General features: G+C 35.7%; 1 protein-coding gene across 2 annotated transcripts in view; it reads left to right on the forward strand.

Annotated features, from left to right (window-relative positions):
- Positions 1–13737, forward strand: part of UBQLN1 (ubiquilin 1) — a 47899-nt gene that overhangs the window by 27508 nt on the left and 6654 nt on the right. For both annotated transcript variants that reach the window (XM_036856875.1, XM_036856876.1), the window contains exons 2-7: positions 1455–1606; positions 2696–2811; positions 7022–7284; positions 7766–7924; positions 8097–8331; positions 13561–13703. In XM_036856875.1, the coding sequence (XP_036712770.1) occupies positions 1455–1606; positions 2696–2811; positions 7022–7284; positions 7766–7924; positions 8097–8331; positions 13561–13703 (1068 nt within the window). The remainder of the gene's footprint in view (positions 1–1454; positions 1607–2695; positions 2812–7021; positions 7285–7765; positions 7925–8096; positions 8332–13560; positions 13704–13737) is intronic.

Here is a 13737-nt window from a genome sequence, read left to right on the forward strand (position 1 = left end):
TTCTTTTTCTGACTTACTTCACTCTGTATGATGCTTTCTAGGTCCGTCCACGTCTCTATAAATGACCCAATTTCATTCCTTTTTATGGTTGAGTAATATTTCTTTGTATATATGTACCAGATCTTCTTTATCCATTCCTCTGTCGATGGACATTTAGGTTGCTTCCGTGTCCTGGCTATTGTAAATAGTGCTGCTGTGAACATTGGGGTGCATGTGTTTTTTTGAATTATGGTTTTCTATCATATATTTTAAAATAAAGGAAGGAAAGTTCAGATGGAAAAGGTCCAGAATATTTACTGCAGTATAATTTCGCATTATATGATTTTTTAAAAAACCAGTTGGTTACATTGAATGTTGTAACTTGATTATGGAAAATTTCATTTATACACAAAGGTATAATGTGATGAACTTTTGTGTACCTCTCATTTTCAACAGTGATTGACATATGGCCTATCTTGCTTTATATTTGTATTCCTCTTCATCTCCCCTCCTGCCCCTGCAAGAAAATGTTAGATATCGTTATTTACTGTGTCTTTCCACTTACTGTGACAACCAAAAATATCCCCTTTTATTTCCAAAACATTGCCTTGGCGATAATGCTGTCATCTATTGAGAGCCACTTCTGTAGGGCATTGGTGTCTGTACGGCATTGGTGTAAGATGTGATTCTTTGAATTTCTTTACCACCCTGAGGTTTCCTGACTTTGACAGTGGAGTAAAAAAACCTAAGTATACAGGTGATTTTGATGAAGGTTTGAGAAACTGATCTAGTGTAGAATAAGTAAGCTTTTCTTATAGTATGACACTCTTTTCTATTCTGTTTCTGCATTTTATTCTTGTCCCTGGGAAGCCTTTCTTCAGGTTTTCCTGGCTACTTTCTAATTAGTTTTCACTGGAAAACTTTCTCTAACTACCCTTTGTGCTTCCTCTGTACTTTGTGGTTTACTGACTGCTCGCCTTCAGGAAAAGATTTTTGCTTTCTATCTTTGCATTTGCATGCTACTGCTTGTTAATAAATGTTTAATGAAAGAGGTGGGGCGTAAAGTCAGTATAATTGGCTTTCTTTATATTGAACTAGAAAGGAGCAGGATTCGAGATGGAAATCTGAGGAAAAGATTATTGTAAACTTGGTAAGAGCTATGTGTGGCTTGAACTACGTTTAGCACCATTGATATAAAAAGAATAAGGCTATGACAAAGAAGTGAATTATTGTATCTTAGCAGACGATTGAATATAGGATATGTACACCTGTAATAAAATGTTTGCATTAGAGATGAGTGAAGTGGTAACACTCATTTCCGACTAAGATCAAGATATGGACACAGAAATACTATGTCTTTATATTTGAATTGTTGCAGTATCTGTAGTGGGGGCTTCTTTTGAGGTACTTCCAGAAACTAGACTAGATGGTGTTATGCAAACATCTGTAATACATATTTATTTTATCTTATTTAGTTCAAGGAAGAAATCTCTAAACGTTTTAAATCCCATACCGACCAACTTGTGTTGATATTTGCTGGAAAAATTTTAAAAGATCAAGATACTTTGAGTCAGCATGGAATTCATGATGGACTTACTGTTCACCTTGTCATCAAAACACAAAACAGGTATGTTTTTAGAAGACTTAACTTTAAACCATGAATAAATGTTTATATTTCTCTCTTAAAAATAACCAGTCTTGGCTTTAAATGGCTTTCTGTCATTAATATGTAAATGGATTAAAATTCATTTATTTGCTGCTCATGTAGATAGCAAATGTTTTAATGATTCAGTAATGCTAATGCTTACACATCTGATATTTTAGACGGTTTATCATTGAGTTATTATATTATTTGAATTACAAAACAAGCAAATTAATGTTTTTAGCTGTGTTTTCTTGTTTAGAGAGATTTTTGGACAGAGATCAGGGGTGACTCATCTTCTTGGCAAACCACAAATTAGTAACCATGTTTCATTAAATCTAAGGCACCATTCAGTTTTTAAGAGATACCTTTATTTGTGTACCACTAAGTAAAAATATCGCCAATCAAATTGGTATATTTTCTTTTCACTTAAAATTATTATACTTAGTGAAAGAGCTCCTAGAGCTCCCTTAGACTTATTCAGATATGGTATTTTATCATCATTCAGATGAAATGAAATTCAGAACTCTTAACTGATGTCACATGGAAGGGGTTTCCAATAAACTCTCATTTTTTTACTTAAGGATATTAAGTAATAATCAGTTATTACTTGTACTGATTTCTCAGCCTTCTTTTGGTGAAGTCTCTCTTTATTTTTTACTTTTAACTTTTTTAGGTTCTGAGTAAAAGTGCCCCCCCAACCCTTAAGAACTTAGAAAGGGGTAGATAAAAAATAGCTTATATAGTCAAGCTTTGTGATTGTGACCAGTCATTAGATTCTCTTCTGTAAGGTGACCTATCTCCTTCTCTTACATAGTCAGTATGATTGAAAGTAATAAAATATTTATGACAGTATACTTGAGGAAGGGCAGTTGAAATATAGTTTGGATTTTGTGGGGTTTCACTATGTTTCTTTATATTTGTGTTCCTAGTGCTTAGTTATTTCAGGGTGTTTACTCTATGATAATTTGAGTTCTGAAAACTTAAACTTTATTTCTGCGTATTGGAGTTTCAGAGGTTCTTTTGAAATAATTAGCTCCAGTGTTTATACCATGATATAATTATTTTTCCTAGGCCTCAGGATCATTCAGCTCAGCAAACCAACACCAGTGGAAGCAATGCTACCGCGTCATCAGCTCCTAATAGTACCTCCACATCTGGTTCTGCCACTAGCAACCCTTTTGGTTTAGGTAAGTATCTTTAGTCATTTTTTATAAGGATTTAAAAAAAAATTCCTTCCCCCCAGGGTAGTTTTAAATAAAATGATAGAATTAAACATTAAGTCACTTTAGCAATGAAAACAAAAACTTGTATAGCTTATTTCTGTAGTTGTAGGTATTAAGGGAGTAGTAGTTGGGAATACAGATGTACTTGCTTAGATTACATTTACATATAATAAGTAGTCAGTAAGTGACACATTTCTTTTCAATAATGAAAGAAATGTACTGTATGTATACCTGATCCGACCACCACATAATTGACTCTGGAGAGGATTAGCTAGTTGTTGATCATAAGCTAACCCCCTGAATACAATTTTCTTGTTTGTAAAATGAAGGGATCAGATTGCATTAGTGATTTTCTAACTGTTGTAAATGCACACAAAGAGGCCTGGGAACAAGCCCAGTGGTTAAGAATCTTCTGCATCAGCCAAAACTATCAATAGTTTTCTTATATTAGTTTTTACACTGAGGTTCTTTGGGAGGTTTTTTTGGGAAAAAGAGTAGTCTGAAGCTAACAAAAGTTGAACTAGGTAGATAAATGGCTTAATGCTTCTTTCAGTTCCGAAGTTGTATGACAAGTATAGTACCTTGAAATGACATTTTTAAAAATATGTACAGTTTTCACATATCGAGGATCATACCTTCCACCTCTTCCAGAAAAAGTTTTCTTGTAATGGCATGGATTCACATTTGCCTTTTTTTTTAATGTTTGATGCTCTTATTTTTTAAAATGATCTTGGGTTAAATGTGTCTCTTTTGGTTGAAGCAGATGAGTTTTAGATGGCAAAATTATTAACATGAACAATGTAGAGAGATTAGGATGAAATTATTTAGTGTTCAGACTCATGAAAGGTATTTTTGAGGTAAATCTCTCCCGTCTTCCCTCATTTTATAGGCAAAGAAATTGAAGCCCACGGAGGCTTTTAGTTAATTTGTCTGAGGCCATACATCTCCCTAGTCCCTTCATTTCTTATCTCATTCCCACCCCCTCCTATCTTAGTTACTTTTCTCCATCAGTTATTCCATTTACCCTATATATTCAGCTTTTCTTTTGCTGTCTCTTTTCGTTAAGGTCTATTCCATGTTTAAAAGCCACAGAATCCCACTACCACCTTTCTTTTGCTTCCTTTGTCAGCTATCTTTGGAAAAGGCATTTTCTGTTTTCTGTCTGTATTTCTCTTTCACTAAGTTTGCTGTGCTCCATTTCTTGTCCCCATCACTTTACTGAAAATTCCCTTGATAAAGTCACCATTGACCTCTTAGCTTGCCAAATTTAGAGGACACTTTTTTAGATTTTTAGATACTTAGATTAAAAGAAAGTGATTTAAAATCTAATTCACTCTCTTCCAATGCATACCAGTCTTTCCTTGAAATTTTTTTTCTTTAACTCCTGATAACTCTTTTTCCCTGCTTAATTTTCTGACCAGTTTTTTTCTCTCTCATTTGTGGGTCTCTTCTTCCTATTCCTTATATTAGTATTGTTCCCCAGAGTTCTGCCTTGTTTTTCTTCACTTCTTTTACTCTATTTTCCCCAAGTGACATTATCCTAACTATAACTTGTTGACTCTCAGATCTTTACCTCAGCCCACATCACTTCTGAACTCCATGCCTTGTATTCAGCTCTCTTTGATATTGCCTGATGTTCTCTGAGTCCGTTAGCCTGTATGTGCCTCCTTAGAAAGCAAAGAAGAACAAAACAAATATAAAAACTCATCATCTTGTCTCAAACTACTACCTCTCCCCAACCAAATCTCTTGGTCCATAAAATCTTCTCTATCCCACCCCATGCAGTTATTCTATTCTGTTGTTACTTCCTTGATGTAGCGCCTCAACTTTTAAAAATGTCTGCTCTGTGTCATTTCCACACTGTTATTAGAATATCTTAAGTGACTGTCTTGCTTTTAAAATCTTTCAAGACTTTGTGATGTAGTCCCCATCTACCTCTCCATCCCCATTTCTTACCATATCTCAACAGTTATACTAGTTAGGATAGGCTATCCTGTGGTAATAGATAACCCCAAACTCAGTGGCTTATTACCACAGAGCTTAATTTCTTGCTCTAAAGCTTTTCTTCATTCTTCATTTTTTATTTAATTGAAGTAGAGTTGATTTACAGTGCTGTGCCAATCTCTGCTGTACAGCAAAGTGACTCAGTTATACACAGAGACATTCTTTTTTTATATTCTTTTCCATTATGGTTTATCACAGGATATTCAGTATGGTTCCCTGTGCTATACAGTAGGACCTTGTTGTTTATCCGTTCTAAATGTAATAGTTTGCTCGTGCTTCACGTTCTTCACTGGTCAGTGAGGCCTCCATCTACATAGTCCTCAGGGACTCAAGCTAATGGAATTCTGCCATCTTGTAGCTGCACCATTTGGAATGTGGCAGAATAGACAGCTAAAGTGTCCCAAGCTGGACCTTGTATTCTGTATTTGGGCCAGAAGTGACACACATCATTTCTTGCAATCCTTTGGCCATAACTAGTCACATGGGCCTGTCCAACTGCACAAGAAATAGAAGGCTGTACATGAGATGTTTGGTGAGCACTGCTGTCTGCCCTTTTGGTCATACTGAATTGTTTGTGGTTTCAAGAATACATCAATTCTCACATTTATATCTGTGCTTTTGTATATAATGTTTGTTGTGCCTAGTATTAATTAAATCTTCCTCCTAGCATTCCCTACTTCTTGCCAACTTTCTCATTTTCCAAGTTCATTAAATGTCATCTTGTGGGAAAGCAGCCATTTCACTTAGGTACTATATTACCGTGATATCCTGTAAATGTCTCTTTTGAAGTACTTATTCTGCATTGGTTTTCTTTGTCAGTCTTTCCCACCAGATTGAGTTCTGAGGGTATACTTGTGTCTTTCTTGTCACCTTATTCCCAACATGTAGCACAGTGCTCAGTAAGTGAGGAATGAATGCATTTGGCTGGTTATATAATTTTACAAAGTTTTACAATAAGCACTTAATCATCCTCTTGGATCTATTAGGTTTCTCCATGATTTAATTCCTCCAGAGAGACATCTATTTTCATGATTGGCAGCAGCTCTGTTCCAACCAGTCATAGGTGAATTCTACTTGCTAAACTTAAAGTAGTCTTCTGGAAAGAGATTATTAGAAGTATAATCTACTGTATATTTTTCATTTCTTCCTTTGCGGACATATTCCGGGGTGTTCTTCTGACACCAGCCAGTTCTCCAACACTGCCTGGGTGGGTATCCAGTGGTTCAATTCTGACACTACCTACTTGGAGTTAGTGTCAGATGCCACAAGTTAAAGGACTTAGTCCCCCATGACTGCTGCTACTTCAGATACCAGTCCAAGTCTCAGGCTACCAGTACTTCTGACTGGCAGGCTGTAAATCGGGTGTTCCCACAACCCCCTTATCAGGTTTGGTAATTTGCTAGAATGGCTCACAGAACTCAGGAGAACACTTTACTTAAATTTACCAGTTTATTATAAAGGATACATCTCAGAAATAGACAAGTGGAAGAGAAGCATAGGGCAAGGTATGGGGGGTGGGGGAAGAGTGCAGAGCTTCTATGCCCTCTCTGGGCGTGTCCTCCTAATAGCACCTAGATGTGTTCACCAACCCAGGAGTTTCTGAACCTCATTGCACAAGAGTTTCACAGAACTCCATCTCTATATCCTCTTCTAGTCCTGGAGGTTGGTGGATGGGGCTGAAAGTTCCAACTGTCAAATCACTTGGTCTTTGTGGTGACCACCCCATCCTGAGGCTGTCTAGGGGCTCCACCCTAAGAAACATCATTAGCATAAATGAAGTATGATCCAAAGGGGCTTGTTACAAATAACAAAAGACATTCCCTTCAGTCAGGAAATTCTAAGGGTTTTAGGAGCTCTGTGCCTAGAACCAGGGACAAAGACCAAATATATTTTTGTATTATACTACACGTAGGAAATATATATTTATTTGGTTTTATTGCTTATACTTAAATATCAAAGTGAATGCATTTTTTACAAGTCTGAATTATAGAAATTAAACATGTACTTATGAAAGTAATAGGAATTCTATTTTTGCTTTAAACTGAATGGTTTTCTGTTAATAGGCTATTGATTCAGTTAATATTTTTGCATGTTCATATTTTAGCCTAGTCGTATTAATGATAAAATTTCTGAATTTCATTTATGTGTGTTTTTCCCTTTATCTTCTTAGGTGGGCTTGGAGGACTTGCAGGTCTGAGTAGCTTGGGTTTGAATACTGCCAACTTCTCTGAACTACAGAGCCAGATGCAGCGGCAACTTATGTCCAATCCTGAAATGATGGTCCAGATCATGGAGAATCCCTTTGTCCAGAGCATGCTTTCAAATCCTGACCTGATGAGGCAGTTAATTATGGCCAATCCACAAATGCAGCAGTTGATACAGAGAAATCCAGAAATTAGTCATATGCTGAATAATCCAGATATTATGAGACAAGTATGTGAAAAGTTTCATTTAGCTAAGAAATTATATACTTATTTCTTCCTATTTAATTTTCTGTATTTAAAGAGCTTGCCATATTTATAAGCTAAAAAAAAAAAAAAATTCCTAATCCTTGTTCAGGAAAACTCAACAAAGCTGTAATTCGAACTATCTGAACTTTGAATTTTATGCTGTATTTTAAAGATTTTTGTAAATAGTTATTTTGCAGATTTAAGACACAAAAAGAGTCCAATTCAAGAGATGGACAGTCATGCATAACAAAGTGCTTCTCTTTTGATGTTATTTGAATGTTAGCTTGCTCTTTGAGGTGATTTCCAACAGGAATTATTCAGAATAATTTTCTGATTTAAATATTGAAGATTGCTAATTCATAGAATTAGAAAACTTATAAAATTAACTGTGGCAGTTAATAGCTAAAATAGTTCATGTGTATTTCAGCGCCTTTTTTTTTCCTCCCTGGAAATCTTTTTCTTAGACATTGGAACTTGCTAGGAATCCAGCAATGATGCAGGAAATGATGAGAAACCAGGACCGAGCTTTGAGCAACCTGGAAAGCATCCCAGGGGGATATAATGCTTTACGGCGCATGTACACAGATATTCAGGAACCAATGCTGAGTGCTGCGCAAGAACAGGTAATAACACTGGGTCTGAGGCTCAGGCCAAGGCTCCTGTTTTAACATAAGTATGTGTGTGGTTGAGGGTTGCCTTTATATGCAGAAATGCAATTTTCATTAACAAAGAGTTCCATATCTGTTATTTAAGACAAAAGCTTATTCTTTATGATTTTTGTGTCTTTTATTACAGTTTGGTGGCAATCCGTTTGCTTCCTTAGTGAGCAGTACATCCTCAGGTGAAGGTAGTCAACCTTCCCGTACAGAAAATAGAGATCCATTACCCAATCCATGGGCTCCACAGGCTTCTCAGAGTTCGTCAGCTTCCAGTGGCACCACCGGCGCCGTGGGGGGCACTAGTAGTGGTGCTGCCAGTGGCACTGCTGGGCAGAGTTCTACTGTGCCAAATTTGGGGCCTGGAGTAGGAGGTATGCTCATAACAACTGATCCTTTTTCCCTTTGTTCTCACTTACTCAGACAATGAAAACATTTCTTATACTGTTATCCTTTGTGCTTTTGTGTGCGTATGAGGAACAACTTTTGTGAGCTATCTTTTCATGTTGCAAGGTGCTTTTTTTGTTTTTTAAGGATGCTTTAAATACGTAATAATTAGTATTAATCACTTGTGTGCATTTTAGTGCAAAAGGTTACTGAAGGTTTCCAGAGGCAGTTTTGTGGTTTTCTCTTCTCGTAAGATGGTTTGGGAGAAGTGGGTTGTCTTCTCCTTTCAACAGCATAGGAAAATTGAAGTGTAGGGGTAACACAGTTACCTGTGTACTTAATCACTGGGACACATATTCCTTGGCTTTAGTCCAGTTTTGTGTTCTTTTCTAGAAATCAGTGGGTATCCACTCCTGACACCAGGACTAAACTAGCTGCATCAGAGTACCTGCCAGATTTGTTTAAAAATCAGATTTCTCAGTCTTAACCTCAGACCTTATGGATCAGAATCTGCCACAGTGGGGTTTAAGATCTGTGTTTGTGTAAAGTTGCTAGAGATTCTGATGTGTGAGCAGGTTAGGAATTTACTTTTGGTCATTTTTCTGTAGACTAGACCCAGTAAGTGGATATCCTTTTCAACTGTTCAGATGTTTAACATGCTAAGAATTAGGTCCAAAATCAGTAGCCAGAATGATGATTTTAGTCCTAATAGTTAGCATTTAAATGAGAAGAAATGAAAGCATGGAGCCATGTCCCTAAGGTGAGAGTGATTAGGTATGTTTTAAAAGATACCTATGTTTTGGCAGAGGAAGTAGAAAAATGAGATGCTGGATGAGGAATTTTAAAAAATTCATTACTGAGAGGAAATAATCAGTGGTCACTGTAGTATATATTCTTTTATAGAATACAGTGGATATCATCAGGTTTTTGGATAAAATACAAAATGGTTTTATAAAAATTTAATACCATTTTAAAAAATTAAGGTATGATTGACATAACGTATTAGCTTCAGGTGTGAGGTGTAAAATGTAATGATACAATATTTGTATAGATTACAAAATGATCACTGCAGTCTAAGTCTAAACATCCAGATAATACCATGTTTAAAACAAGGAAAAGAATTATCCTGTTCTGATTTTACTTAATGCTTATTTGATTCTTACTGACAGACTTTTGAGAGAGATGCTTTATTCACATTTTAGAGGTCAAAGAGCAGAAGACAACAAAGGTTTAATCGGGTTTCCCCACTGATAGGCGAATTGTTTGTTTACTGTAGCATGGTGTCTGTAGTAACAACTTTGTCTTACAAACAAAAAATGGTTTTGCAACTTCTTACTCAGATTTTTTATTTAATGGCTTGATACAGTATGTAAGATTTCATGTTAATATTTCCATCAAAGGAAAATAAGAAACAACAAAAACGAATGTACCCTGATGGCTTAACATTGTTAGTATATTTTTTTACTATTATAATGTTTACTCAACTCTTCGAAGTTAGTTAGTTATGCATATATATTCATAAGTACACCCCATATACCTGAAAGGTGAAATTCGTGACTCTTCTTTTGCCCTGTAAGCGTTCACTCTCAAGGTGAGGAAATCTTAGAGCAGGGGTCAGCAAATTTTTTCTGCAAAGGGATGATAATACTTTAGGCTTTGCAGGCCAAGAGGCAAAATCAAGAATATCACATTATGAAGGGAATTCCCTAGTGGTCCAGTGGTTAGGACTCCATGTTTTCACTGCCTAGAGCGTGGGTTTGATCCCTGGGAACTAGGATCCCGCAAGCCACGCGGCGTGGCCAAAAAAGAATATTACATTACGAGAGAAAACAAAGTTCCACAAGTTCTTTTATTGATGGAATTAAAAATGTAATAATAATTGGGTATAACATTTTCTTACACATATCCACTAATGATAGGAATGGAATTCTTTTTAGGGATGACATTTTGCTTAATTGATGTTCACAGTGTTTCCTTTTGTCAATTGCAAATGTTCATCTGTTAATACTGATAGGTAATGAGATTTTACTTATTTCATTCAAATGTGTATTCATTCCCCAAATATATTATTATAGTAGCATATTCATCAGTTGGAAAGCATTTATAGGATTCTGTTAGATTCTTTTTGGCTATTAGCATGTCATGACAGATTAATCACTTCCAATTGAAGATTAGGTGGTAGTGCCTCAATTATACAATTAAATTAATTTTAAAATGTGGAAATTTCTTTGCACTTGCACTGAGGTCCAAAAAATGCTGTTGGAACAATACTGTGAGTTCAAAACTATCTTTACTGCACAATTGTGGGAATGGAGAACTTGCTGCTTGTTTTAACTTGACAGCACGAGAATGTATAAAGCAGCCTGACATTGCCTGTGATTCAAACAATTTCATTTGTTGTCAAAATGACTTAACCACAGTATGAGTTTGGCGTATAAATGCTGTTTTGCCTTGTAATTTTGGGAATTCATTGAGAAACATTAACAAGTCTCTAGCAAAAGATAATTTCCAAAGTCATTTATTGTTTGATAATGGTGGTCGAGTGGTTCAGAAGAATTTCAGTCTTAGCTCTGAGCTAAAAAAATTGCAGTAAAACTTTACCTCTTTAAACACAAACAAACAAAACCAGAAAACTTGACCTCTGTCAAGCTGTCAAACTGCTGTGTGTTTGGGCAAGTCAGCGTATTTCTGACAAAAGTTCATGAAATTGACTATGGCTGAGTTCACAAGAGTGATGTGAAGTTCATCATTGATACTCTTACCAGTTGAATAATGTGAAAGTTCAAAATATGTTCCAGAGTACCTGCTGATGAATAAGACAGTGATTAACTATAGTCTTTATATACCTTATAAGCATTTAAATACTTATAAGCATTAAAAATACTTTATAAGCATTATATCTTTGTCCAGGTAATTCTTTTAATACTCCACATGTGTTTTTATCATCATCAGATGTAGCACATCTTAGCAGATTCTACCTCAGGTTGTACCAATGAGTGTTCTCTCAACTTTGAAAATAGTTTTGCCTGTAGTTAGTCCATGCAGACTGTTTATAAAAACTAATTTTTCAGTTACTTCAAACTTGATATTGACTCCTCAAATACAAGATCTGAGCAGTATCAGTAACATTTGTCAAGAAGCAAGGAATACTACTCAGAATAATTTGCATTTTAAAAAAATTATGTAGTTTCTGTATAATTTTAAAAAATATATTTATTTATTTATTTGGCTGCGCCGGGTCTTAGTTGTGGCACGTGGGATCTTCATTGCCGCGTGTGGGATCTTTGTTGTGGCATGTGGGATCTAGCTCCCTGACCAGGGATCGAACCCAGGCCCCCTGCATTGGGAGCACAGAGTCTTAACCACTGGACCACCAGGGAAGTCCCTGCATTGGTTTTTAATTGATTATCGATGTAGAGCCCAATGTCCTTTATCGCTGTACAGCTGAATGTCCTTTAACTCTTGAGAAACTGTTTTCCTTGAAAGGCTAATGGTCTTAAGTTTATTTTCTCTGGACACATTTATTTGGCTGCTGCAGTCAAGATTTAAATAACCATGCTAATTAATCACTAGTATACTGCTTTCCTTGCTTGGCTAACAAAAGAACCATTTGGGAACCTAACTTTGGTTACAGCCTTATTTTCATTTTTTATTTTTGTGAAGCAGTTTGGCTATTATGAGATAATTGTATTTTAGATTTTGTATTTTTCTGACTTTACTGTGAGTTGGGAATACTGTGATAAGTGTTGTAGCAGTGTTGAAGTGTATTTATTCTTTTAATGTCATTGCAAAGTAAATACGGTTTTGCCATCTCATTTGATAAAGTAATCCATATTCTTCTGTGCCTTAAAAGCAGGGCATTCATAGTCCAATTCTCCCCTTTTTCTTCTTGTTCTGACATAATTGGTATGCAGTGGTAATGAAAAAAGAAATAACAGCATGCTACAGTGATTCGTATGGCATGAGGTATAACTGACTCACTGTGATTTGTGGTATGCTGAACAGCAGTATAGAGCAGTATGATAGTGCCACGTGGAGCCTCTGTCGAAACTACTCTGCCTTTGTAGTGCAGAGGCAGCTATAGATAATAAATGAGGGAGCATGACTATGTTCCAATAAAATGTTACTTATGGATCTTGAAGTTTGAATTTCATACAGTTTTCAGATTTTATTATTATTTTTTTCAACCATTTAAAAATGTAAAAACCATTTTTAGCTCATGGGCTGTACAAAAACAGGTCATGGGCCATATTTGCCCTGCAGGCTATGTTTATCAGCTATCTTTGAATATCCTTGGACTCTAGGATGTGGGGGGAAGAAACCTAAACTGAAATAACATGAGAGAATAGGAAAAGCAAAAATTATTACAGAAGAAGAGCAGAATTATAATAAACTAGAAAGGTAAGCTGGAAGAGTCAAATGTTTTGAGCCCATTAAACTACACTGGGTGGAATAAGAACAGAAGGGAAATGAAAAAGCTAATCAGTTGTAAGTTTACTTGAGTTTGAGTATATCTAGCCAGCAAGTGAAAATCTGGATAGATGTTGAACAAATTAATTAGTTTTCAAAGAATGTTGAATTCACATAAATTTAGCTATAGCTCTCTACAAAAAAAAAAGAATAATAGTAACAGGCATCTACACATTAATTGTCAAAACCACTCTATCAAGTAGATACTGTTTACCCCATTTTACAGATGGGGAAACTGAAGTATGAAGAAACTCCCTTAATTTGGGGTTGAATTCATTGAGTGCCAGGATTCAGTGAAAATGGGGTGGAGGCCTGGGCGAGAAGGCTTCCTTCTTTCTTAAGTGGGAACATATATTGAGTGCTGAATATGATTCTAATTAAGTGATCCTGGAGGAAAAGTTGGCTCAGACTTCTTCACTTAATGAGATTTTTTTCAGTAGTAATTTTTACCATATCAAATTTTTGCCTTAAATTGATTTTTTAGAACCTAGCCTTTCCATAAGATGTGATTTTCCTATAAATGCAACCAGAATGTTTAAAGTCCATAAACCCTCCTTTATTGGTATATGTTGGGCATGTAGTTTTGGAGATCTTAGTTTTAAAGTTCTTTCTTAGTTCAATTGATAAGTAATATGTGTATTTATCTGCAGTTGCTAAAATTATGCACAGTATATATTGTATTTTAAAATTTTCTTTTATGTATCTTTTCCTTGATAAAATGTTTTTTTTTTTAAACAAACTTTCAGCTAGTATGTTCAACACACCAGGAATGCAGAGCTTGTTGCAACAAATAACTGAAAACCCACAACTTATGCAAAACATGTTGTCTGCCCCCTACATGAGAAGCATGATGCAGTCACTAAGCCAGAACCCTGACCTTGCTGCACAGGTGAGTTTATAATTGTATTATAAAGGACTGAGCA

This window comes from Balaenoptera musculus, chromosome 6 (genome assembly GCF_009873245.2).
Source record: "Balaenoptera musculus isolate JJ_BM4_2016_0621 chromosome 6, mBalMus1.pri.v3, whole genome shotgun sequence".
NCBI classification, from domain to species: Eukaryota; Metazoa; Chordata; class Mammalia; order Artiodactyla; family Balaenopteridae; genus Balaenoptera; species Balaenoptera musculus.